This window comes from Jaculus jaculus, chromosome 1, assembly GCF_020740685.1.
Source record: "Jaculus jaculus isolate mJacJac1 chromosome 1, mJacJac1.mat.Y.cur, whole genome shotgun sequence".
Lineage (NCBI taxonomy): Eukaryota > Metazoa > Chordata > Mammalia > Rodentia > Dipodidae > Jaculus > Jaculus jaculus.
Window position 1 is genome coordinate 261,577,812 of NC_059102.1, and position 24,579 is coordinate 261,602,390.

Genomic DNA, 24,579 nt, shown 5'->3' on the forward strand with positions numbered 1-24,579 from the left:
GCCTCTCTGAGCCCTTTGTTTTGAAACCTTATACTTCTAGGGCTGCCCCTCCTGAGGCCCAAGGAAAAAAACACTCCTGCTAGTTGTTAGAAAAAGATGGAGACAAGTAGGAATAGCTATGACAGAGGAATTGGACTTTATTGGAGGAGAGTCTCGGTCATAGAGGGCCACTTTGCCTCTCAGCAGCAGAGTCGCTGGGAATGTGAGGTATCTGAGCACAGGGCCAGGGAAGTTTAATGTCCAAGGAGAGTGGGGCGGGAGAGGGATTAGCAAGTGAAGGCAGTGGACTTCTTTGATCTCCTTTGATCTCCAGGTATCTGACCCCCTTGGGGTTTTCAAGATAGCAGGGGGCTGTCTCCTGTCAAATTTTTTGGCATTCGCCAATAGTATGTTGAACTTCTGACATGCTAACCCCTCCGCTAGTCACTGGAGAGTTTCAGAGAGGAGACCCGTTATGCCTGGAGGAAGGGAGAATGAACTAGAACGATAAAGAACACACGCTCCTTGGAAAGGTGTTTTTGTGCTCTTGTTCACCACTCTGTGCCCAGGGCTTCGGAAAATGCCCAGCATGTATCAGGGTTCAGTCAACACCTGGTGAATGAAGATGTAGAGCTTCTTTGGAGAACTAACTCATTCACTGTTGATGTCCATTTGGGGAGGATGGACATCTGGTAACACAGACCAAGGGGACCTTGTGTCATGGACCCTAGAATTAGCAGAGCCTTCACCCAGTGGATGCTTCCAGCAGGCTTCAGTGCCTTCCAGGGCTCCCCAGCCTCAACCTGGCTGCTTCTGGGGCCTTGACCTGGTGACATCTGTTCAGAGTTCTGGCTTCGTGCTTGTCCCCTTACCCAGAAACATCTCAACCTAGCCTCTTTCCTCCGTGTATTTTTTTTTGTGTGTGTGTGGAGGAAAAAGAATTAGGAAGATGTCATGTAACCCTCACCAGCCTGGAACTCTTTATGTAGACCAGGGTAGCTTCAAACTTGCCTGGAGCCTCCTGCCTCAGTCTCCTAAGTACTGGGATTGCATCACACCAGGCTTCCCACTTCCAGTGAATTTTTACGGAGAGCTACAGCTGGAAGGGAGTTTGGGATTCACCACATACAGCAGCTGGGTGGTTTTACAAAGAATCTGAGGGAAAGGGAAGAAGAAGCAAGGGAAGAGCACTGGGGTGTGAGAGGGGAGGGGAGGGGGGGTGGGGGGTGGCAGGGAAGAGCTTGCCTCTACTCATGCCGTCTTCCTTCTCTCCCCTCCCCAAGATTGACTTCCCCACCTCAGCCTTTGACATCAAGTTCACCAGCCCCCCTGGAGACAAGTTCAGTCCTCGCTATGAATTTGGTAGCCTTCAGGAGGAGGACCAACGCAAACTTAAAGACATCACGCAGAAGGAGTCTTTGTACTGGTGAGGCCCAGGGCATCCCCATTTGGGCTTCAAGTTTCCCACTAAGTCCGTCGGGGTCTGCTTGACCTCTTTTTATTTTTATTTTTTCGAGGTAGGGTCTCACTCTGGCCCAGGCTGACCTGGAATTCACTATGTAGTCTCAGGGTGGTCTCAAACTCACAGCAGTCCTCTTACCTCTGCCTCCCGAGTGCTGGGATTAAAGGCGTGCGCCACCATGCCCGGCTTGACCTCTTTTTTTTTTAATTACTATTTTTATAATTAACAACTTTCATGATTGTAAACAATATCCCATGGTAATTCCCCCACTTTCCCCTTTGAAACTCTACTCTCCATCATATCCCCTCCTCCCTTAATCAGTCTCTCTTTTATTTTGAGGTCATCATCTTTTCTTCCTATTATAATGGGGCTTGACCTCTTACCACCCAGCCTCTGCTCCTTGCCCTGTGCTTGGGGAGCGGAATTGGGGCAGTGCAGGTATGGCCACCACCTTGCCAGGAGGTGATGGCAGCCCTCAGATCTGTATGAGCTGACAAAGGGCAAAATGGAGAAGGGAGATCAGGAAGTGAGACCCCACAATGCCCATGCTCAAACTTGGGACCTGGTCCAGACTCAGCTGGTAGGAGAAGCAGGATTTCAGACATGCTTAGTCTTCTACTTGCTGTGTGGTGGGGCGGCTGGTGCTGTCCTCTCAGCCCTGCCCCCACCTCCTTCCTCTTCCCCACCAACATCTTTTGCATTTTTCTGGCCTTGTCACTTTCCAAAAAGGATCAGGTGTCATGGCAAGCTGGCAGCTCTCAGGGGTAAATGAGTCCGGGCTGATCTCATCCTTGGGGCTGTTGTATTCACTAAGATTGGAGGGGTGAGAGCGAGGAGGCTTGGGGTTTCTGCTCTCCCCAGCCACCTCCGGCCCCTGCAAAGCCATATGCTTGCTGTCACTGGGTAGGGAAGGAGAGACAGCCCTCCCTACCCCCCGCCGCCTTCTACCCCTCGCTTCATTAGCCCCGTGGCTTCTTTCTCCCATTAGACACCTGATCTCGGGCAAGACCCAATTAGCTACAGACCCTGTAAAGCCAACACTCCCAAGAGACCTCTCGGCTCTCCCAACGCTGACAAGTGGCACCCACTATCTTTTGGTGACTCTGCTTGGGAGTGGTGCCCGCAGGGTATCTCCAGGAGGGTTACCGGGTCAGGCGCCCTGAGCCCATGCTTTCTGCCTCAGTCTGAGATGTGTCCCTGGGTTGGGATCAAAGGTGGAATTTGGACCTTTCTTTCCTAACTTAGATTTGAATACATTGCAGAACACCCAGATTTTTTTTTTTAAACCTACTCTAACTTGGGGAGCCACTGAATGGTAGTGTGTAAAGCAGTTCCCTTGAAACACAGGTTCTCCGCCCTCTCGCTGACTCTGCCTCCCTTCCCAGGCTCACGGATGCCGACAAGAAGCGCCTGTGGGAGAAGCGATATTTCTGCCACTCAGAGGTGAGCTCCCTCCCACTGGTGCTCGCCAGCGCCCCCAGCTGGGAGTGGGCCTGCCTACCAGACATCTATGCTCTCCTGAAGCAGTGGACCCACATGAACCACCAGGATGCCCTGGGACTCCTGCATGCCACGTGAGTTGCAGCGCCCATCCCATCCGCCCCAGCTCCGGTACCGCCGTCACTGACTGGGGTCTTCCTGGGGAGAATGGGTCTGTGGGCATGGATGCTTAGGGCTTTCCCGGCTTTCCTTTCTTTTTATTTGTTTGTACATATGTAGATGGGTAGGTCACTGTCTTTTGCCACTGCAAGTGAACACTAGATGCACATGCCACTTTGTATGTCTGGCTTTACATGGGTACCAGGGAGTTAAACCTGGACTGTTGGGCTTTGCAAGCAAGTTCCTCTAACTTAGCCATGTCCCCAGCTCTCTAATGTTCTGTTGGATTCCCCCATGTAGGGTCTCGTTCTAGCCCAGGCTGACCTAGAATTCACTATGTAGTTTCAGGCTGACCTTGAACTTACCGCAGTCCTTCTACCTTGGCCTCCCGAGTGCTGTGATTAAAGGCAGGCATCACCATGCCTGACCCTCTAATGTTTCTTTGAAAACTGGTGCAATGCTTCTCATTTTTAGGCATTTTGAAGTAAATTGCATACACCTTTAAACTCTCTTCTAAATATGTCATCAGGTGTGGCTGCTGGGATTACGTATGTGGGTGCTGGAGTCCTGAACCCAGCTACTCAGGCTTGCATAGCGAGCATTTTGTCTGCTGGGTCATCTCTGCAGCCCCTGCTAGCTTAGTTCATGTCACCTCGGTCATCAGAAATGCACCTAACCATGTAGCCTGTCTTTTGGACCTTTTAAGGCAACTGTTGCTAATCTCTGCAAAATGACTTCTGCTACATGTATTGGCTTGTATAAAACTCCGTGGTTCTCTGTTATTCACCTGGCAAGGATGTTACCAAGATAAAATAATATTTAACCCACATAAGAGCTCTTTGGTGGTGGAAAATTCTGGCACAGTAAAGTCAAGGACAAGATCTCTGGGAATGGGGGACTTTGTCCTGTTTTCTTTTCTTTCTTTTTTAAACAAAATATTTTATTTATTTATTTGAGAGACAGGAAAAGGCAGAAAGAGAGAATGGGCATACCAGGGCCTCCAGCCACTGCAATCAAACTCCAGACACATGTGCCCTCTGTGCATCTGGCTTATGTGGGTCCTGGGGAATTGAACCATGGTCCTTAGCCCTGTCCTGTCCTGTTTTCTTTCTTTCTTTTTTTTTTTTTTTTTTTTTTTTTTTTGAGGTAGGGTCTTACTCTGGCCCAGGCTGACCTGAGGGTGGCCTTGAACTCATGGCAATTCTCCTACCTCTGCCTCCCAATTGCTGGGATTAAAGGCGTGTGCCACCACGCCTGGCTTTCCCCCCCCCCCCCAATATATTTTATTTATTTATTTGAGAGAGAGAAAGAGGCAGAGAGAGAATGTGTGAATAGGTGCATCAGGGCCTCCAGCCACTGCAAATGAACTCCAGATGCATGTGCCCCCTTGTGCATCTGGCTTACGTGTGTCCTGGAGACTTTGCAGGAAAATGCCTTAAACTGCTAAGCCATCTCTCCAGCCCTCTGTCCTGTTTTCTTTAACTTGTCTCCTGCCCAAGGTAGACTGTGCTCATGGGGAAGAGCCATTCCCAAAGGCTGCTATGAGAGAAGATCCAGATCCTTGGGGATAGCACCTTTCCCCTTCCACACCCTGACACCCAGGTGTGAGGTTTTCAGGGACCTGGACTCTTGTTTTGCAGCTTCCCGGACCAGGAGGTACGCCGGATGGCTGTCCAGTGGATCGGCTCGCTCTCCGACGCCGAGCTGCTTGACTACTTGCCCCAGCTGGTGCAGGTATGCGGACTCGACTGCCCCGCAGTTCTGACGGTCCGTCCCCGTGACCCCTGGTCATTCTGTATCTGCCCCTTAAAACCCAGAGTCCCAGGGGATGAGTAGTCAGTGTGCCTATCAGATGGCTAATGAAGCCTTGTGTTTGCTTTCTCCTGAACAGGCCCTGAAGTATGAGTGCTACTTGGATAGCCCCCTGGTGCGCTTTCTCCTGAAGCGAGCCATCTCTGACCTAAGAGTGACCCACTACTTCTTCTGGTAAACTCACGTGCAGCAAGTAGGGAGGTCCCATGGATCCCTCGTACAGGAGTTAGGAGCCAAGAAATCCAATCTGGTCCCATGTTGTTGATCTACCCTGTGGCTTTGGTCTAGCATCTTTTCTCAGTGGGCTGTCAGTTTGCCCTCCTGTAACTCGGGGAGCCTCACCTATGCCTCTTTTCTCCACTCAGCTCTGGCAGAAATAGGAAGGGGAGATGAGCTGTTAGAGGGTCTTTGAGCTCAAAGTTCAAAGACAGGGTGGACGTGCATGAGTACTTTCTGGGTGAGCAGTACAGTGAGAGCGTGCATATATTTTCCTGAGGCGTGAGATGGAGCAGGCTTCCCCCCACCCCACCCCACTGCTTCAAGTGGCCTGACTCTGCACTTGGCCTGCCTTGCAGGTTGCTGAAGGATAGCCTCAAGGACTCCCAGTTCAGCATCCGCTACCAGTATCTGCTGGCAGCCCTGCTGTGCTGCTGTGGCAAGGGGCTGAGGGAGGAGTTTAACCGCCAGTGCTGGCTTGTCAACACCCTGGCCAAACTGGCCCAGCAGGTCCGAGAGGCCCCGCCATCTGCACGGCAGGTGAGTGGTAGGTGAGCCCTGCAAGGCTGCCTTTTCTGGCTTCTGGAGCTGGTTTGAGACTTCCGCAGCTGGAGTTTTCTTCTCAGGAATCCTGAATCCTGAGTAGCGGGATGGCTCGTGACTGATTTAGAACCTAGAATTAGGAAAGTAACTCTGTAGCCTGCAGGTTACAAGCACATAGTCCCCAAGTTGGATATAACCCCATGAATATGTTTTGTCTGGCCTGCAAAATATTGGATTTTTTTTTGTTGTTGTTGTTGTTTTTCCAAGGCAGGGTCTCACTGTAGCCCAGGCTGACCTGGAATTCACTGTGTAGTTTCAGGCTGTCCTTGAACTCATGGAAATCCTCCTACCTCTGCCTCTCAAGCACAGGGATTAAAGGCATATTCCACCACACCTGGCTGGACTTGTTTGTTTTGTCAAGGTAGGGTCTTGCTGTAGCCCAGGCTAACCTGGAATTCCCTATGTAGTCTCAGGGTGGTCTTTAAACTTATGGCGATCCTCCTACCTCTGCCACCTGAGTGCTGGGATTAAAGGTGTATACCCCCATGTCCAGCTCTTTTTTTAAAAAACAAATATTTATTTATTTGACAGAGAAAGAGGGAGAGAGAGAGAATGGGTATGCCAGGGCCTCCAGCCGCTGCAAACGAACTCCAGATTTCTGTGCCCCTTGTGCATCTGGCTAACATGGGTCCTAGGGAATTAAAACCTGGGTCCTTTGGCTTTGTAGGCAAATGCCTTAACCACTAAGCCATCCCTCCAGCCTTTTTGATTTTTAATAATATTTTTTTTCTTTTTCGTTATTTATTTGAGAGAGAAAGAGGCAGATGGGGGGCATGTCAGGGCCTCTAGCTGTTGCAAATGAACTCCAGAGCCATGGGCCACCTTGTGCATCTGGCTTATGTGGGTCCTGGGGAATCAAACCTGGGTTCTTTGACTTTGCAGGCAAATGCCTTTAACTGCTAAGCCATCCCTCCAGCCCTGGAGTTTTTAAAAAAATTTATCTGAGAGAGAGAATAGGCATGCCAGGGCCTCCAGCCACTGCAAATGAGCTCCAGGTGCATACACCACGTTGCGCATCTGGCTTACTTGGGTACTGGGGAATTGAATCTGGGTCCTTAGGCTTCACAGGCAAGCACCTTGACTGCTAAGCCATCTCTCCAGTCCACAAGAATGTCTAGCAGGTGAGGGCTGGGGTTCAGTCATATTTTGTTCTCACTGTGGAGGGCCATGGCTCAGACATGAGGAAGGTGGCAGAGGAAACACCTTCATCTGTCAATGCGTGAGCACTGTGTTAAGCCGGCAGTGTTCCTGGTTGCTGACACTGAAAAAATGGGGGGGCCTGGAGATGTAGCTTAGTTGGTAGAGGGCATGCCCAGCATGCGAGAATCCCGGGTTCAGTTTCTACCACCACATAAACTGGATGTTGTGTATCATACCTGTAATCATAGCATTCAGGAGGATCAGGGTCATGCTTGACTATGCAGTGAGTTTGAGGTCAGTCTGGGATACATGAGCTCTGTTTCTAAAAAATAAAGTAAAATGAAACAAAATAAATTAGGAAAATTAAAAAATATATATATCTGTGATGAAAGAGAGAATGGGAATTCCAGGGCCTCTTGCTGCAAAAGAAAACAAACAAACCAACAAACAAACTCAAGATGATGTATCAGATGTATGTACCACTTTGTACATCCGGCTTATGTGGGTACTGGGAATTGAATCTGGACCAGCAGTCTTTGAAAGCAAGTGCTTTTTTTTTTTTTTTTTTAATTTTTTATTTATTTATTTGAGAGCAACAGACACAGAGAGAAAGACAGATAGAGGGAGAGAGAGAGAATGGGCGCGCCAGGGCTTCCAGCCTCTGCAAACGAACTCCAGACGCGTGCGCCCCCTTGTGCATCTGGCTAACGTGGAACCTGGGGAACCGAGCCTCGAACCGGGGTCCTTAGGCTTCACAGGCAAGCGCTTAACCACTAAGCCATCTCTCCAGCCCAAGCAAGTGCTTTTAACTTAAAGCCATCTCCTCAATATGAGTCTTTTATATTACAGACTAGTTCAGACTGGTTTGTCAGTCTGTCTTTTTTGTTTTTTTTCGAGGTAGGGTTTTACTCTAGCCCAGGCTGACATGGAATTCACGATGTAGTCTCACAGTGGCCTTGAACTCATGACCGTCCTCCTATCCTATCCTACCCGCCCCAGTACTGGGATTAATGGCACATGCCACCACGTCCAGCTTAGTTTGTCAGCTCTTCTAGGCAAAGCCAGGGCAGGGTTTTTCCTCTTGAGATGTTCTGTGCTTGCTTCCTGCCATTCTCCCCACTGCCTTGTTTCTGCAGCACGTCAGACTTGCTATGTGTTTGTACCACGAGGCACATGCCTCTGGCAAAAGGCTGGCTTTGAGCAGAGCCCGTGGGCCCCTCACATCTCTTTCTGTCATCTCCTGGGCAGGGCATCCTCCGTACGGGCCTGGAGGAGGTGAAGCAGTTCTTTGCTCTCAACGGCTCCTGCCGCCTGCCACTCAGCCCCAGTCTGCTGGTGAAGGGCATTGTGCCCAGGGTGAGTGGATGCTCAATGTGGAGCTTCCTAGAGTGGGGAACCCTCAGGGGAGGCGAGGGCCTCACTGCCCTTGTTATTGAGGGAGAAGAAAGGAGGGTGAATAGTGTGCTCGTTCTAGCCCCACGTGTGTGGGTCAGAGGCTGGGTCAGTGTCTCTCTCTGATGATGCTGGGGATGAAGCTGGGGAAGGTGACAGTGATGGCAGCTCTCTGCCACATTGCCTGGGCCTCATTGTCCAGCACTGGTCTAAGTGCTTTGTGTTGGTTCTTGTATGTACTGTCACAACTCTTAGGAAGTTGGTACTGTCGCAAGCCCCGTTTTATACAGGAGTAGTTAGTTAGGAGAAGTGGTTGAGTCTTAACCAGAAGTTGTACAGCAAAGGAAAGCAATGAAATAGCAGATTTCGAGGCTGAGGTCATGACCACCGAGCCAGGATGAGAGTAATAAGGAGAGGGGGACAGAATTTGGGTTCCTTGAAAATCTGGGAGACCCCAGTGAGCTTGTGAGCCGACCGCAGGAAAGTGAACAGCATCTTGATAAAGTGTAAAGAGTCATTTCCCTTCCTGGGTGTGGCCCACCCTGACACTTGTCACTGCCCTCCCAACTGTACAGGATTGCTCCTACTTCAACTCCAATGCCGTCCCCCTTAAGCTCGCCTTCCAAAATGTGGATCCACTGGGTGAGAACGTCCGAGTCATCTTCAAGGTAAGCGCACTACTGAGCAGGGCATGGGAGCCCGCTTCTGCATACAAACACCTAGAAAGCTGTGGCATGGTGATATACTATGCTTAAAAAAAAAATCAGCTGGGCGTGGTGGCGCATGCCTTTAATCCCAGCACTTGGGTGGCAGAGGTAGGAGGATCACCATGAGTTCAAGACCACCCTGAGACTACATAGTGAATTCCAGGTCAGCCTGAGCTAGAGTGAAACCCTACCTCAAAACAAAATTAAAAATAAAAATAAATCAGGGGCTTAGTGGTGAAGGCATTTGCATTTGTTTGTTTGCAGCGGCTAGAGGCCCTGGTGCACCCATTCTCTCTCTCCCTCTGTCTGCCTCTTCCTCTCTCTCTGTTTCTCTCAAATAAGTAAATTAATTTAAAAAAAAAATGAAGCCAGGTGTGGTGAATTCCAGGTCAGCCTGAGCTAGAGTGAGACCCTACCTCGAAAAAAATAAATGGTTGGGTATGGTGGCACATGCCTTTAATCCCAGCACTCAGGAGGCAGAGAGAGATATAGGAGGATCATTGTGTGTTCCTTTTCTAAGTTCAGTATAAATATTCAAATTTAAAATGATCTGATGTAGCCAGGTGTGGTGGTGCACGCGTTTAATCCCAGCACTTAGGAGGCAGAGGTAGGAGGATCGCCATGAGTTGGAGGCCACCCTGAGACTACATAGTGAATTCCAGGTCAGCCTGAGCTAGAGTGAGACCCTACCTTGGGGTGGGGGGGGTCTGATGTGCTGGGTATGGTGGCACACACCTTTAATCCTGACACTCAGGATGCTGAGGTGGGAGGATCACCATAAGTTTGAGGCCAGCCTGGGGATACACAGTGAGTTCCAGTTCATTCTGGGTTACACTAAGACCCTGCCTCAACTTCCCCCTCAAAAAAGAAAGAAAGAAAGAAAGAAGGAAAGAGGGAAAAGAGAGAGAGATCTGATAAACCAGGTGTGGTAGTGCATACCTGTAATCTCAGCACTTAGGAGGTTGAGGCAGGAGAATTGCTGAGTTTGAGGCCAGCCTTGGCCATACAGGGAGACCTAGTCTCAAAGAAACACATGAACAAAGCTAGGCAGGAGGGTTTCTTTTTTTTTTTTTTTTAATTTTTATTAACATTTTCCATGATTATAAAATATATCCCATGGTAATTCCCTCCCTCCCCACACTTTCCCCTTTGAAATTCCATTCTCCATCATATTACCTCCCCATTACAGTCATTGTAATTACATATATACAATATCAACCTATTAAGTATACTCTTCCCTTCCTTTCTCTTCCCTTTATGTCTCCTTTTTAACTTACTGGCCTCTGCTACCAAGTATTTTCCTTCTCACGCAGAAGCCCAATCACCTGTAGCTAGGATCCACATATGAGAGAGAACATGTGGCGCTTGGCTTTCTGGGCCTGGGTTACAGGAGGGTTTCTTGTAGAAGAGGAACCAGAATTCTGTTCAGCTAGAGATGCAGGATTAAGGGGAGGGCAGGGACACTGCAAGGGCCAAACTGCGGGGGTCAGTGACCCCTCTGTGGTTCTTCGACTTGGTGTGATCCAAGTGGGCCGGTGAGAGGTGCAAGGCTGGAGAAGTGCACAGTTTCTTCCTGCTGCTGTAGTTTGGACCAGGAGGAGGAAGTGGAGATGGGCTTTCATCATTCTCTTGGACTCAGGTTGTAGTTCAGTGGTGCCGTGCTTGCCTAGCACGTGTAAGGCCCTAGGTTCATACCCCCCTGTTCTGCGGCCCCCCCCCCAAAAAAAACAAACAAACAGAAAAGCTCTTAATCATTCTCTTCCTCCCTCTAGTGTGGGGACGACCTTCGTCAGGACATGCTCACCCTGCAGATGATTCGCATCATGAGCAAGATCTGGGTTCAGGAGGGGCTGGACATGCGCATGGTCATTTTCCGCTGCTTCTCTACGGGCCGAGGGAGAGGTCAGTAGTGGGTGAGACAGGGTGCCTCTTTTTTCACTGTTCCTCTGCCTATTTCCACCATGAGCAATGGAGATTAAGAGAGGGGCTGCCTGAGAAGATGTAGAGTGATAGGAAAAAATAGGCAGGGTCCAGGTATGGTGGCACACACCTCTAACGCCAGCACTCCAGAGGCAGAGGTAGGAGGATCACCGTGAGTTTGAGGCCACCCTGAGACTACATAGTGAATTCCAGGTCAGCTTGGGCTAGAGAGAGACCCTACCTCAAAAACAAACAAAAACCACTCTTTCTCTTTCTGCCTGCTCTCTAAAACAAATAAACAAATAACCAAAAAAGAAAGAAAGAAAGAAGGGGTTGGAGAAATGGCTTATTGATTAAGCATTTGCCTGTGAAGCCTAAGGACCCTGGTTCAAGGCTCGAGTCCCCACGACCCATGTAAGCCAGATGCATAAGGTGGCGCATGCATCTGGAATTCGTTTGCAGTGGCTGGAGGCCCTGGTTTGCTCATTCTCTCTCTCTCTCTCTCTCTCTCTGCCTCTTTCTCTCTCTGTTTCTTTCAAGTAAATAAATAAATAATTAATTTTAAAAAAACACACAAAAGTCAGGGGAGAAAGAGACCGTTTTAACACAAAACAGACAAAATCTGACATGGACTTTAAATCTTGATCAAAGAAACCAACTGTAAAGTGGTTTTAGAGATGACTGAAAGAAATTTGAAAATAAGGTTAAAGAGCCACCATTAGATTTTTTGGATGTGACAATGGCTTGGTCTTTATGTCCTTGTTAATTACACTTGGAATATTTATGCATGAGATGGCTTGTCTAGAGCTATGTGTGGTAACACCTGTAATCCCAGCATTCAGGAATCTGAAGCAGAAGGATTGTTAGTTCAAGGCCAGTTTGGGCTATAGAGTAAGACCCTGTCTTGCTTTAATACTTTATTTATTTAAAAGAGAGAGGGGGGCAGGTAGAGAGAATGGGTGCACTAGGACTTCTAGCCACTTCAAACAAACTCCAGTTGCATGCACCACCTTGTGCATCTGGCTTTATGTAGGTACCGGGGAATAGAACCTGGGTTCTTAGGCTTTGCTCCTTAACCACTGAGCCATTTCTCTAGCCCCTATCTTGCTTTATAGTATTCTAGCTGAGGCAACAGGAAGTAGGAATGAGATTAACAAAGAGTTGATGAGTGTTGAGGCTAGGCAATGGTTACATGTGAGTTGGCAAAACCTTCCATTTTATTCCTGTATCTATTTGAAGATCCCCATAGTGAAAGTTAAAAACAGACAAGGAACAGCACCATGACCTAGGGAAAGCCAGGAGTCCATCTGGAGTACTGGCACGTAGCCCTCCTGTAAGCAGACGTCCCCAGGTCCTGGAGCCTAACTCAGACAGAGCACCCAGCCTAACTATGGTAAACCTCTCCCATACAGCCCCCCTTCACTCTGCTCTGGAGCATGACCCGAACCCTTTCTCTCCCAGGGATGGTGGAGATGATCCCCAATGCTGAGACCCTGCGCAAGATCCAGGTGGAGCATGGGGTGACCGGCTCCTTCAAGGACCGGCCCCTGGCCGACTGGCTGCAGAAACACAATCCTGGGGAGCATGAATATGAGAAGGTAGGATTGGGGACTGGGGGTCCAAAGCTGGGGCAGTGTGCCTGACTGTGGCACATGGTTCTGTTGCCACCAGACCTGCAGGTGCCCGGATTAGCCAGCTGAGCTTCACGAAAGGGGAGGGTGTGTTCTCTCAGTGGACTGATGCATCTGTGTAGCTAGGGATGGATCAGATGACTAACATAAGCCCACTGAGAACGTCCCTGGTATTGGCCTGGAGTTTTGGAAAAGGAACAAGCTTTTGAACACCTTACTGTATCCCTTCTAATCATGGATCCTGGTTGGTTCCTCTCATAGTCAGAGGGCTTCATGAGGCTGTATAGAATGTGGGGGAGGAAGAGGCTTTGGAGGTCATTTTAATCCCGTCCCTTCTCATGGACGTTCGTCAGATGCAACCTTTGCTCCCTACTGCGGAGCTGGCTGTGCAAGGCTGAAACTCAAAAGCCAGCTTTGAGGTTGGTGATGAGCTGGAGATGAGAGCAGAGGCCTGACTAGAAGAAGGGCCACGAGAAAAAATGTGGTGGTTTCTGTGGAAGTAGGGCCCTGGTGGCCTGCTGTGGCCCATGGTGATTCTAGTCTTTGGGTTTATGAGGGTAGAGGCGGGAGTGGGAGGGGGCAGATCACATTAAAATTCCAGAGCGTTAATTTATATAAACTTTACTTCAAGGGGCTTAGAATACTAATTTATATTGACCAACACATTTTTTTCCCTGAGGGAAGACATGTAGGCAGCCAAATCATAATCAGAATGTGTCTAGTGAACATGTAATTAGACGATCTTAAATGGCCCTAAGAGTCTCTGGTCGCCAGGGTTTAACCCTGGCCTGCTGTGATCTCTCGGCCTCTTGGCTAGCTCGCCTTCTCGTATTTCCACTTCTGCCCTCTCCACGTGCTGATGACCCCAGAGCCTTTCCTCTAGTCTTCTTCCCTCATAGCTTTGGCCTTTATAGCCGCTGGTTTGCTGGACACCACTCCATCTTTCCTATAGCTCACATCTCTGTGGAGGCAAAGCCAAGCTTCCTGTCTCCATTCTCATCTTGAGGCCTGCTTTCTATGCTTCCTACCAGTACGGAAGAAAGTTCTGCAGCCATCCAAGCAAGAGCCATGGGCTTCTCTGTACTTCCTCTGGTTTCAGAGGTTTTAAGAAATTATTTATTCTAATTTTTATTGATTAATTTATGTATGAGAGAATGAGACTGGGCATGCCTGGGCCTCTAGCCACGGCAAGTGAACTCCAGATGCATGTACCACTGTGTACATCTGGCTCACGTGGGTTCTGGAGAATCGATCCTGGGTTCTTAGGCTTCACAGGCTTAACTGCTAAACCATGTCTCTAGCCCTCAGAGTGGTGTTTTTTTGTTTTTTTGTTTTTTCTTTTTTTCTTTTTTTTGAGGAAGGGTCTCACTCTAGCCCAGGCTGACCTGGAATTCACTATGTAGTCTCAGGGTGACCTCCAACTCTGGGTGATCCACCTACCTCTGCCTCCTGAGTGCTAGGATTAAAGGCATGTGCCACCACACCTGGCTCTCAGAGAGTTTTGAAGAGCAAACCTATTCATGTCACAGAACCTTTGCTCTAAGTTCCTTGTAAGCTCTTAACAAGCTGGGCAGGGTAGCTCATGCCTTTATTTTTTTTTATGTTTTGGTTTCTTAAGGTAGGGTCTCACTCTCTAGCCCAGGCTGACCTGGAATTGACTGTGTAGTCTCAGGGTGGCCTCAAGCTCACAGTGATCCTCCTACCTCTGCCTCCTGAGTGCTGGGATTAAAGATGTGTGCCACCATGCCTGGCTATGTTTTGGGTTTTTGAGGCAGGGTGTGGGATGTGGTGGCTTACATGCTTTAACGCAGGAGGCTAAGGCAGGAAAGATTACCATCGGTTCCAGGTCATGCTAGGGCAGAGGAAGACCCTGCTTCAAAACCAAAACAAGGGCTGGAGAGATGGCTTAGTGGTTAAGGCGCTTGCCTGTGAAGCCTAAGGACCCATGTTGAGCTCTCCAGGTCCCACGTAAGCCAGATGCACAAGGTGACACGAGCGCACAAGGCCGTACGTGTACACGAGATGGCGCACACGTCTGGAGTTTGATTACAATGGCTGGAGGCCCTGACGCACTAATTCTCTCTCTCTCAATCTTTCTTTTTTCTTTTTCTTTGGTTTTTCAAGGTAGGGTCTCACTTTAGCCCAGACTGCCCTGGAATTCACTATGTAGTCTCAGGGTGGCCTTGAACTCATGGCAGTCCTCCTACACGTGCTGGGACTAAAAGTATGCGCCACCATGCCCAGCTTTCTCTCTCTCACTCTTGCTCTCTCAAAACAAAAGCCAGACCATTGGGCTTGTCTTAAAAAAAAAAGAAAAAGGCTGGAGAGATGGCTTAGCGGTTAAGCGCTTGCCTGTGAAGCCTAAGGACCCCAGTTCGAGGCTCGATTCCCCAGGACCCACGTTAGCCAGATGCACAAGGGGGCGCACGCATCTGGAGTTCGTTTGCAGTGGCTGGAAGCCCTGGCGCGCCCATTCTCTCTCTGTCTGTCTATCTGCCTTTCTCATTCTGTTGCTCTCAAATAAATAAAAAATGAACAAAAAAAATTTTAAAAAAGGAGACAAGAAAACAATCTCTTTAACAGATAATTCTAGCCTCATAGCACTGGACACATAGCCTTTGTAAAGCCCAGTTCCATCTCAGCTCCAGGGTAGGGCTCTTTGTATGTCCTTTAATACTTTTGGACAGCTTTCCCTGGAAAGCCATTTCTTCTCTTCCCTGACCCTCAGAAACTATCCTTTCTATTCAATATAGTGCCTTGGAATTTTTTTTTTTCTTTTTTTTTTGGTTTTCTGAGGTAGGGTCTCACTGTAGCCCAGGCTGACCTGGAATTCACTATGGAGTCTCAGGATGGCCTCGAACTCACGGCGATCCTCCTACCTCTGCCTCCCGAGTGCTGGGATTAAAGGCGTGCGCCACCACGCCCAGCTAGTGCCTTGGATTTTTTTCCTCCTTCCTCAAACTCCATATGCTATTTATACTAACGTGTTTTTCGGTGATGAATACCTACCACAGTGAGACACTGCTAGGTGTTGGAATTATAATTACTCTCTGCCGGTGTGCTAGTGAGTCATATAACTGTAGTGTAAGTATGCACAACAAGCACACACACACAATAACTTCGTTTTCTATTTTTGAGACAGGATCTCACTCTATAGTGTATCCCAGGCTGGTCAGGAACTCACACTCAGCCTCCCAAGTACTGGGATTGAGACGTGCTAGTAGGTTTTAGTTTTTCAAGGTAGGGTCTCACTGTGGCCCAGGCTGACCTGGAATTTACTATGTAGTCTCAGGGTGATCTCGAACTCATGGTGATCCTCCTACCTCTGCCTCCCACGTGCTGGGATTAAAGGCATGCACCACCACGCCCAGCTGCTAGTAGTTTTTTAATGGTAATGTCCAGAAGAAAAGAACTAGAGCTGTTTTTTATTTTTTCCCCCTTGGGCACCTACTTAGTAAACAGCAGCCATCTGTGAGACCTTCAAATCAGGAGGTGGTGCCTGTACAAATTGAAGTTTGTCCCAATAGCTACTCACACCCTGCTCAGGCAGCTGGCAGGGATGTCGTCATTACTGGCAAGCATAGGCATAGTGGTTTGTGAGCCAGGTTTGTGAGGACTCCCTGAGGGTACACAGAATACCTGTGACAGGGGCAGGATTGATGGAGTGGGAGTCAGAACTGGGGTGGGGTAACTTATGCTCCTTATTGTGTGGTTGCTTTTCATTCACAGACTTTTGGGTTCTTAGAAGCAGTCGTTTCCTTCCAGAAGGTGAATTCTGTGACATCTTGATAAACTTCTTGTTCTTAGTTTGGGCCAGTCATCTGGCTGCAGCTTAACAAGTAGCTAGGCAGAGCTGGCTTTTAAGCAGGTCTTTGTGGAATAGTCAGGAAGCTTTTGGGAAATAGGATCATTAAACCTTGTGGGGAGGGTCCGGAAAAGTCCAGGCAGGCACAGGATGGTGGGCCATAGGAGGAACAGCCAACATGAAGGAGGAAGGTCCAAAAAGATGTGCAAGTCAAGGAGGGTCCTGGGAGGATGGGCGGGAGCGTGTGGAGGGATCCGCTGAGAAGGCATCTGATATGACAAGCCACTTCGCGTTCCCAATTCCACGGTCTTAGTCGGATTTGATATTTTTCACTCGTTCTCAATTTTGTACATTCCTAGTTAGCTGTTACTCTCTGTTATAAGCCTCTCTTGAGTTTTGGGGAATTCTTCAAACCTTACAAAAGTACTTAGATGGTGACAGGGGTCTAATGTGTTGATTCCATGTAGTTTTACTTTGTTAAGAGGCAGAAAAGGGAGCTAGGTGTGGCGGTGCATGCCTTTAATGACAGCACTCTTAGAGGCAGAGGTAGAATGGCTGTGAGTTCAAGGCCACCCTGAGACTACATAGTGAATTCCAGGTCAGCCTGGGCTAGAGCAAGACCCTACCTTGAAAAACCAAGAAAAGAAAAAAGAAAAAAGGGGTCAGGTGTGGTGGTCCATGCCTTTAATCCCAGCACTCAGGAGCCAGAGGTAGAAGACTCGCTGTGAGTTCGAGGCCACCCTGAGACTACATAGTGAATTCAAGGTCGGCCTGAGCTAGAGTGAGACCCTACCTCAAAAAAAAAACAAAAAAAAAAAAAAGCAGAAAAGGGGACAGGTAGTGACCAAACAAAATTAAGTGGTCCAGGCCCACATTACCTCCTCCTTCTTTGAACCCAAAAATATCTCCAGCACATTTTACCAAGTAGAGATATCTGACTGTCAAGTGTAAATAAAACACTCCCAGAAGTGTGAAGCTGCCTCAGCTCTTTCTGGGTTGCATTGATTTGAATTATATAAGCACTTGGCTATTGTCAAGTGTTCTGGGAATGGAGTTTTATTTGGGACAGGAAGGAGGATAGATGAATTGTGAACAGGGTCACAGAGGCCCCTGACCTTCTCCTGCTCAATAGCCAACTAAGTTAGAGTCACCATGACCTGCTGGGAATTTAATTTTTGATTTTTAAAAAATTTTTTTGTTTTTATTTATCTATTTGAGAGTGACAGACAGAGGGAGGAAGAGGCAGAGAGAGAGAGAATGGGCGTGCCAGGGCCTCCAGCCACTGCAAACCAACTCCAGATGTGTGTGCCCCCTTGTGCATCTGGCTAACGTGGGTCCTGGGGAATTGAGCCTCGAACCAGGGTTCTTAGTCTTGACAGGCAAGCGCTTAACTGCTAAGCCATCTCTGCAGGCCTTTTTTGATTTTTGAGATAGGGTCTCACTCTAGCTCAAGCTGACCTGGAATTCACTGTGTAGTCTCAGGGTGGCTTCAAACTCATAGCAATCCTCCTACCTCTTCCTCCTGAGTGTTGGGATTAAAGGTGTGCAGCACCACGCTCAGATTTTTCTGTTGGGAAAATTTTTTCTGTATTTTTTTATTAACAACTTCCATGTTTGTAGACAATATCCTATGTAAATGCCCTCCCTCCTCTCACTTTCCCCTTTAAATGCCACTCTCCATCATATTCCCTCCCCCTCTCAACCAATCTCTCTTTTATTTTGATGTCATGATCTTTTCCTCCTCTTATGATGGTCTTGTGTAGGTAGTGTCAGGCACTGTGAGGTCATGGATCTCCGGGCCATTTTGTGTCTGGAGGAGCACATTGTAAGGAGTCCTACCCTTCCTTTGGCTCTTACATTCTTTCCACCACATGTTCCACAATGGACCCTGAGCCTTGTAAGGTGTGATAGAGATATTGCAGTGCTGAGCACTCCCGTCACTTCTTTCCAGCACCATGATGCCTTCTGAGTCATCCCAAGGTCACTGCTGTTGGGAAAATTTTAAGTGCAAATCTTTTTGTATACTAAGGTCTCCTAATCTGGAGTACTCACATTGGGGCTTTCCAGTCAGCCCACTGGTCTCTCCAAAGTTGAGATGGAAGGGGGCAGATAGACATATAATAAACCTCCCATGTCCTTCCACTTCAGATCGCGTGGACGATGTTTCCGCGTGCATGCATGTGTACTTCAGCATGTGATAAGGATGAACAGACAGGTGGCAGGAGCTGTTAAGGTTGCCATGAGAGAGGGCGTCCAGGGTGGGCTGAATTCCTTCTGGCTGTGACTCCCACCGGCCTTCCCTCTCCCAGGCTGTAGAGAACTTCATTTACTCTTGTGCTGGCTGCTGTGTCGCCACCTACGTCTTGGGCATCTGTGACAGACATAATGACAACATCATGCTGAAGACCACGGGCCACATGTTCCACATAGATTTCGGCCGCTTCCTGGGCCATGCTCAAATGTTTGGCAACATCAAGAGGTATGTGGTCTGTATAGACGGCAAGAACACCTGAGGGCTGGGCACAGAGCTGTGAGGGAAGGAACCGGGTCTCCCAGCGTGGTTCTCGGGCTGTGCACTCTGGAGAAGACTGGTAAGAAGGTCAAGTTTAGGCCGGGTGTGGTCACGCATGCCTTTAGTCCCAGCACTTGGGAGGCAGAGGTAGGAGGATTGCCGTGAGTTCGAGGCCACCCTGAAACTACAGGGTGAATTCCAGGTCAGTCTGAGCTAGAGTGAGACCCTATCAAAAAAAAAAAATAAAAGAAGAAAAAAGAAGAAGGTCAAGTTTGTACAGAGCCTTGTGGAAGGCGTAGACTAGCCGTCCTCCCTCCTCGTGAGGACTGAAAAGAGAGGTGAGCTGTGCAGAAGCAAGCGTGATTGGCTAGCCAGGAAGAAGGACTGGTAGCTTTCAGATGAGGAAACAGGGAAGGATGCAGAGCATCTTCTCCAGGACTCGCTGTTGGAGATTAATGTAGAGAGAGTCCCACCTGTCCAGGTCAGAACGCGCGGCGAGGGGTGAGGAACCCACCCTCCGCTGGAGCCCACCAGGCAGCCTTCCTCCTCCACACTGACTCTCTACCTGTATGTTGGCCCAGGGATCGTGCCCCCTTTGTCTTCACCTCGGACATGGCGTACGTCATCAACGGGGGTGACAAGCCCTCCAGCCGCTTCCATGATTTTGTTGACCTTTGCTGCCAAGCCTACAACCTCATTCGCAAGCACACCCACCTCTTCCTCAACCTTCTGGGCCTGGTGAGGCACTCCGTCCCTTTCTGAATACTTTCTTACCACGTAGTCCTGGTGTGTATCAGGAGATTCCTGGAGATCTACTTCTCCGAGCCCCAACTGAGCACCTGACTGCCCTAGATAAAGGCAGAGACCCAGACTACTGGGAAGAGTGTTGCCCGACCCCCTTCGTAAGCCCCTCAGTTCCCCATGTGCGCGCAGCCTCTGTGTGCCACCCTCCAGAAGGATCAGGGAACCAAGTGTAGAATCTTGCCTTAGGGCAGAGAAAAGGCAGCTTATTGTTACAGGTGCCTCTCCTCTCCTCTTCCAGATGTTGTCCTGTGGAATCCCTGAACTCTCAGATCTGGAGGACCTCAAGTATGTGTATGATGCTCTGAGGCCTCAGGACACAGAGGCCAATGCCACCACCTACTTCACAAGGTAACTCGTAGCACGCCTGCCCAGGTAGTCCATAGGCTACCAAGTTGGCACGAGCAGGCTAGGGATGTGGGAAAGATTTAGCTCAAATGGCAGAGCCTGGCGTTGGGTCTGCTATCCCAGCTTTGCCCTGGACTTAGGAAATCAGTTGGTTTTCTCAGCTTCAGGATCTTGGCTGCATTTTGGTGCCAACTTTTATCAAAAAGGCCTAACCAAAGACTATACAACAGTGTACAGTGTGGATTTTTGTTTGTTTGTTTTGCTTTTTTCGGGGTATGGTCTCACTGTAGCCCAGACTAATCTGGAAGTCACTGTGTACTCTCAAGGTAACCTTGAACTTGCGGCATTCCTCTGACCTCTGCCTCCAGAGTGGAAGGACCAAAGCATGCATCACCACACCTGGCTGAGAATATGGATTTTGTAATGTTTGTTGAGGTCCTTGAACTCCACTTGACAGTACTATTTAGACATTTGCTGTTCCTAATCCTCTTTTACTTTGGACTATCTTTGGTTCAGGAGAACAAAGAAAGAAAATAAAAACCCCAGGCTTGGGAAATGGCTTAGCGGTTAAAGCGTTTGCCTGTGAAGCCTAAGGACCTCAGTTTGATTCCCTAGGACCCACATAAGCCAGATGCACAAGGGGGCGTATGCATCTGGAGTGCCCATTCTCTCTTTCTGTCTGCCCCTTCCTCTTTCTCTCTCAAATGAATAAGGAATGTAAAAAACAAATTTAAAAAACACCCAGGATTCACAAAACTAAACTTCATGAGATAATTGTGTGTCAGTCATGTGATCTATGATGTTATTGCATTGGGAAAATGATTTGATCAAGACTAGGCATGGTAGCATGTGTTTGTAATCCCAACACTGAGAAGGCAGGGACAGGGGGATCACCATGAGTTTGAGGCCAGTCTGGGCTACACAGTTTAACCTTGGCCCTACCCCACTCAACACACAACTCTTTCTGTCAGGACCCAGGGAGTATTCCTTGGCACAGATGGTACCAAGGCAGAGGGCATGTGGATCCACATTTACACCCTCTGATTCCCACCTTCTTGTACCACACAGGTTGATTGAGTCCAGCCTGGGTAGTGTAGCTACAAAGCTCAACTTCTTCATCCATAACCTGGCTCAGATGAAGTTCACGGGTTCAGATGACCGGCTGACGCTTTCCTTTGCCCCACGAACACACACTCTCAAGAGCTCTGGCCGCATCAGTGATGTTTTCCTCTGCCGCCATGAGAAGATTTTCCACCCCAACAAGGGCTATGTGAGTGTTGGCTCCTTTCGTGCTCCCCTCTCACATCTTCTTGGGGGGACTCTTTGCACCACACAGTGGGCCCTTGGAGTCCCACTGAGCCTCCTGTATTGGAAGAAGTCCCAGACCACTTCCCCTTCCCTGGCTCAAGTGACTGTAGAGTCAGGGAGCTGCTGGTTTTAATTCCCCAAGTTAAGGGTCCTGCAAGACACAGGCAGGAAATCTTTGCTTTCAGGTTCCTGTCATCTTTTTCCCCCTCAGAGACTCTCCTGAGACCCTCTTCCTCCTGGAAAGCACCTCTCCTCCTCCCCCGCCCCCCCCCCTCAGTACAATGTACACTGCACCTACCCCTCCACTGGGTGTGCTCTGAGTTCTCAACCTTTGCAGATCTATGTGGTAAAGGTGATGAGAGAGAATGCCATCGAGGCCACGTACATCCAGAGGACGTTTGAGGAATTCCAAGAACTGCACAATAAGCTGCGCCTGCTCTTCCCTTCTTCCTTCCTGCCCAGGTAGCTCCCCAACCCTGTCTTCACTAAGAGATATTGGGAAGGGCTGGACTGTAAGGACAAGAAGGACCGAACTGATGGTCTACCTGCTATATGTGGCCAAGTGCGCCCCCTGCTGGCCAAGATACACAGCTGCCTGAAGGAAGGCTTGCTGGGGCCAAAGGCTGGAGCAGTGGTTGAATCTGAATGTGGCTCAGTTTCCAACAAATCAAAGAGTAATCTGTTTTCCTAATGTGTAAGCAGTGTGGTATATGCGTACAATGGAATCTTATTTAGCATTGAAAGTGAAGGACCTTTGAGACCTTCTATAATATGAATGAGCCTAAATGAGATAATCAGTCACAAAAAGATTCTATATGGCCTGGCATGGTGGCACACACCTGACAGAGGTAGGAGGATTGCTGTGAGTTCGAAGCCAGCCCAGGTCGGCAGAGTGAGCTGCAGGTCAACTTGACCTAGAGTGTGAGACCCTATCTTGAAAAAAAAAGAGCAGTCAGATTTGTAGAGAGAGGGTGGAATGTTGCTTGAGGCTGTTTAATGGGTTTGGTACTTCAGGCTTGCGAGATGAAAAGGGTCCTGGAGAAGGCGGGGGGGGGGGGGGGGGGAGATGACTGTGCCACATTGTGAAGCTACTTAATGCCATAGAGCTGTACACGAAAATCTTAAAATGGTCAATTTTGTACCATATGTATTTTTACTACAACTAAGAAAGAAAAAAAAAATTTTTTTTCATGCCGGGCGTGGTGGTGCACGACTTTAATCCCAGCACTTGGGAGGCAGAGGTAGGAGGATCACCATGAGTTCAAGGCCACCCTGAGAGTACAGAGTGAATTCCAGGTCAGCCTGAGCTAGAGTGAGACCCTACCTCGAAAAAAACAAAACAAAAAAATAAATAATTTTTTTTCAATTGAATTTTTACACTGATGGGAGGAACTGGAGGCTTCAAAACTGGGACACAACTCTTAAGGAACCATAGGACCTGCCCAAGTATCTAGTCTCCTTGTCTGGGGTTCTCAGGTGTGCCGGGTGTGTGTGTGAGAGAGGCAGATAGACAGAGCAGGCACATAGGTCTGGGCATAGAGTGAGGAGCCAATCAAGGTGGAGGTGGGGGTCATCAGGCATGGAAGCTTCTGGGAACTGAGGGTCAGGTGGCTAGAAGTGCGGGTGAAATGTCCACAAAGCCTCACATTCATTCTCCATCTTCCATCCTGTCCCCTGCCTGCCTGCCTGCCTGTTGCCTTAGCTTCCCCAGTCGCTTCGTGATCGGCCGTTCACGGGGAGAGGCGGTAGCCGAGAGGCGGAGGGAGGAGCTGAACGGTTACATCTGGCACTTGATCCACGCAGCCCCGGAGGTGGCCGAGGTAGGTCTTGAGTTAGTCATGGTGTGAGGAGGGGCCGCCAAGACTCAGGGAGGCAGGCAAGAGTCTTCCTGGTGAATGGCCAGTGCCTGGCTCTGCACTGGGCAGGAGCAGCACAGGTCTATGGGGGTCCAAACTCAGGCCTGCGCATCTAAACACAGTGCAGCAGAAGCCATTTAGAGGCAAATGGGACCTCTGGGTGGTCAGAAATGCACTGGGGTTTGGGAGATGCTCAGCGGTTCTCGGCAAGTGCTTGCTTACTTACAAAGCCTGCCAGCTCCTGTTCATTCCCCGCTGCCCACATACAGCCAAATGCATAAAGTAGCATGTGCATCTGGAGTTCATTTGCATTGGCAAGGGGCCCTAGCTCCTGTTTTTCTCTTAAAAAAAACAAGAAGCCAGACGTGGTGGTGCATACTTTTCATTTCAGCACTTAAGAAGCTGAGGTAGGAGGATCTTCATGAGATCAAGGCCCGTCTGGGACCACAGAGTGAATTCCAGGTCAGCCTTGGCTAGAATGAGACTGTGCCTTGAAAAACTATATATTTTTTAAGGGTATTAAGGGCTAATGATGTAGCTGAGTTGATAGAGTGCTCTAGCATGTACTAGGCCCTGGGTTACATCCCAACAGTGAATCAGATGTGGTGGCACATGCATGTAATCCCAGCACTAGGAGTTAAAGTCATCCTCTGCATATTGAGTTTGAAGCCAACCTGTTGACCCTGTCTGAATGAATGAATGAGTAGATGAATGGATGGAGTGAATGTATGAATGTATGATGGTGTCCCTAACATAGTCAACAGGAATCCAATTACTCCCACAAATCATTCAACTTCATTTGTTGAGTTTCCTTCCCATTTGCCCCAGGTACAAGTGTGAGTTTTTTTTTCTTCAGGTTTGTGTTAATTATAGCTAAAATAATATTCTATATTCTGAGTCTTAGCAGATGTAGTAAGCATATGCTATAACTATCTGTTATATCTGTATATCTGTAGCACATTAGGACACCAACTTGCACCACCACAGTTGTCTTAAATGTGGTTTATTTTTGTAAAATATTTATTTGACAAAATGAGAAGGAGAGAGAGAGAGAGAGAGAGAGAGAGAGAGAGAGAGAGAGAGAGAGAGAAGGAGGATGAAAGAATGAGCACATTAGGCCTCCTGCCTCTGCCAACAAATTCCAGACCTGTGTGCCACTTTGTGCATCTGGCTTTATGTGGTTACTGAGGGATCAAACCCAGGCCATCAGGCTTTTTAAGCAAATGACTTTAACTGCTGAGACATCTCTTTAGCCCCCTGATATTTCTTGAAAGATTGGAGTATTTTCATTCACAATGCTCAGGTGGGTATTTCATATGTTTAGGAGTGTGCATGTATGTGCTACTGGGAATAGAATCCAGGACTTGCACATACCAGACAAGTACTTTACCACTGACCTTACAGCCAAAGCCTGTGCTTTGTTTCATTTTATTTTATTTGGCTTCTCAAGGTGGGGTCTTGCTGTAGCCCAGGCTGACCTGGAATTCA

At 48.6% G+C, this 24,579-nt stretch overlaps 1 protein-coding gene across 5 annotated transcripts in view; it reads left to right on the top strand.

Annotated features, from left to right (window-relative positions):
- Pik3c2b (phosphatidylinositol-4-phosphate 3-kinase catalytic subunit type 2 beta) overlaps positions 1-24,579 on the top strand; it is an 86,329-nt gene that overhangs the window by 55,669 nt on the left and 6,081 nt on the right. For all 5 annotated transcript variants that reach the window (XM_045154919.1, XM_045154910.1, XM_045154900.1 and 2 more), the window contains exons 15-29: positions 1,263-1,405; positions 2,827-3,015; positions 4,681-4,774; positions 4,932-5,026; positions 5,428-5,608; positions 8,060-8,167; positions 8,779-8,871; positions 10,683-10,812; positions 12,292-12,428; positions 18,576-18,745; positions 19,360-19,516; positions 19,821-19,930; positions 20,996-21,197; positions 21,573-21,697; positions 22,938-23,055. In XM_045154919.1, the coding sequence (XP_045010854.1) occupies positions 1,263-1,405; positions 2,827-3,015; positions 4,681-4,774; positions 4,932-5,026; positions 5,428-5,608; positions 8,060-8,167; positions 8,779-8,871; positions 10,683-10,812; positions 12,292-12,428; positions 18,576-18,745; positions 19,360-19,516; positions 19,821-19,930; positions 20,996-21,197; positions 21,573-21,697; positions 22,938-23,055 (2,052 nt within the window). The remainder of the gene's footprint in view (positions 1-1,262; positions 1,406-2,826; positions 3,016-4,680; positions 4,775-4,931; positions 5,027-5,427; positions 5,609-8,059; positions 8,168-8,778; positions 8,872-10,682; positions 10,813-12,291; positions 12,429-18,575; positions 18,746-19,359; positions 19,517-19,820; positions 19,931-20,995; positions 21,198-21,572; positions 21,698-22,937; positions 23,056-24,579) is intronic.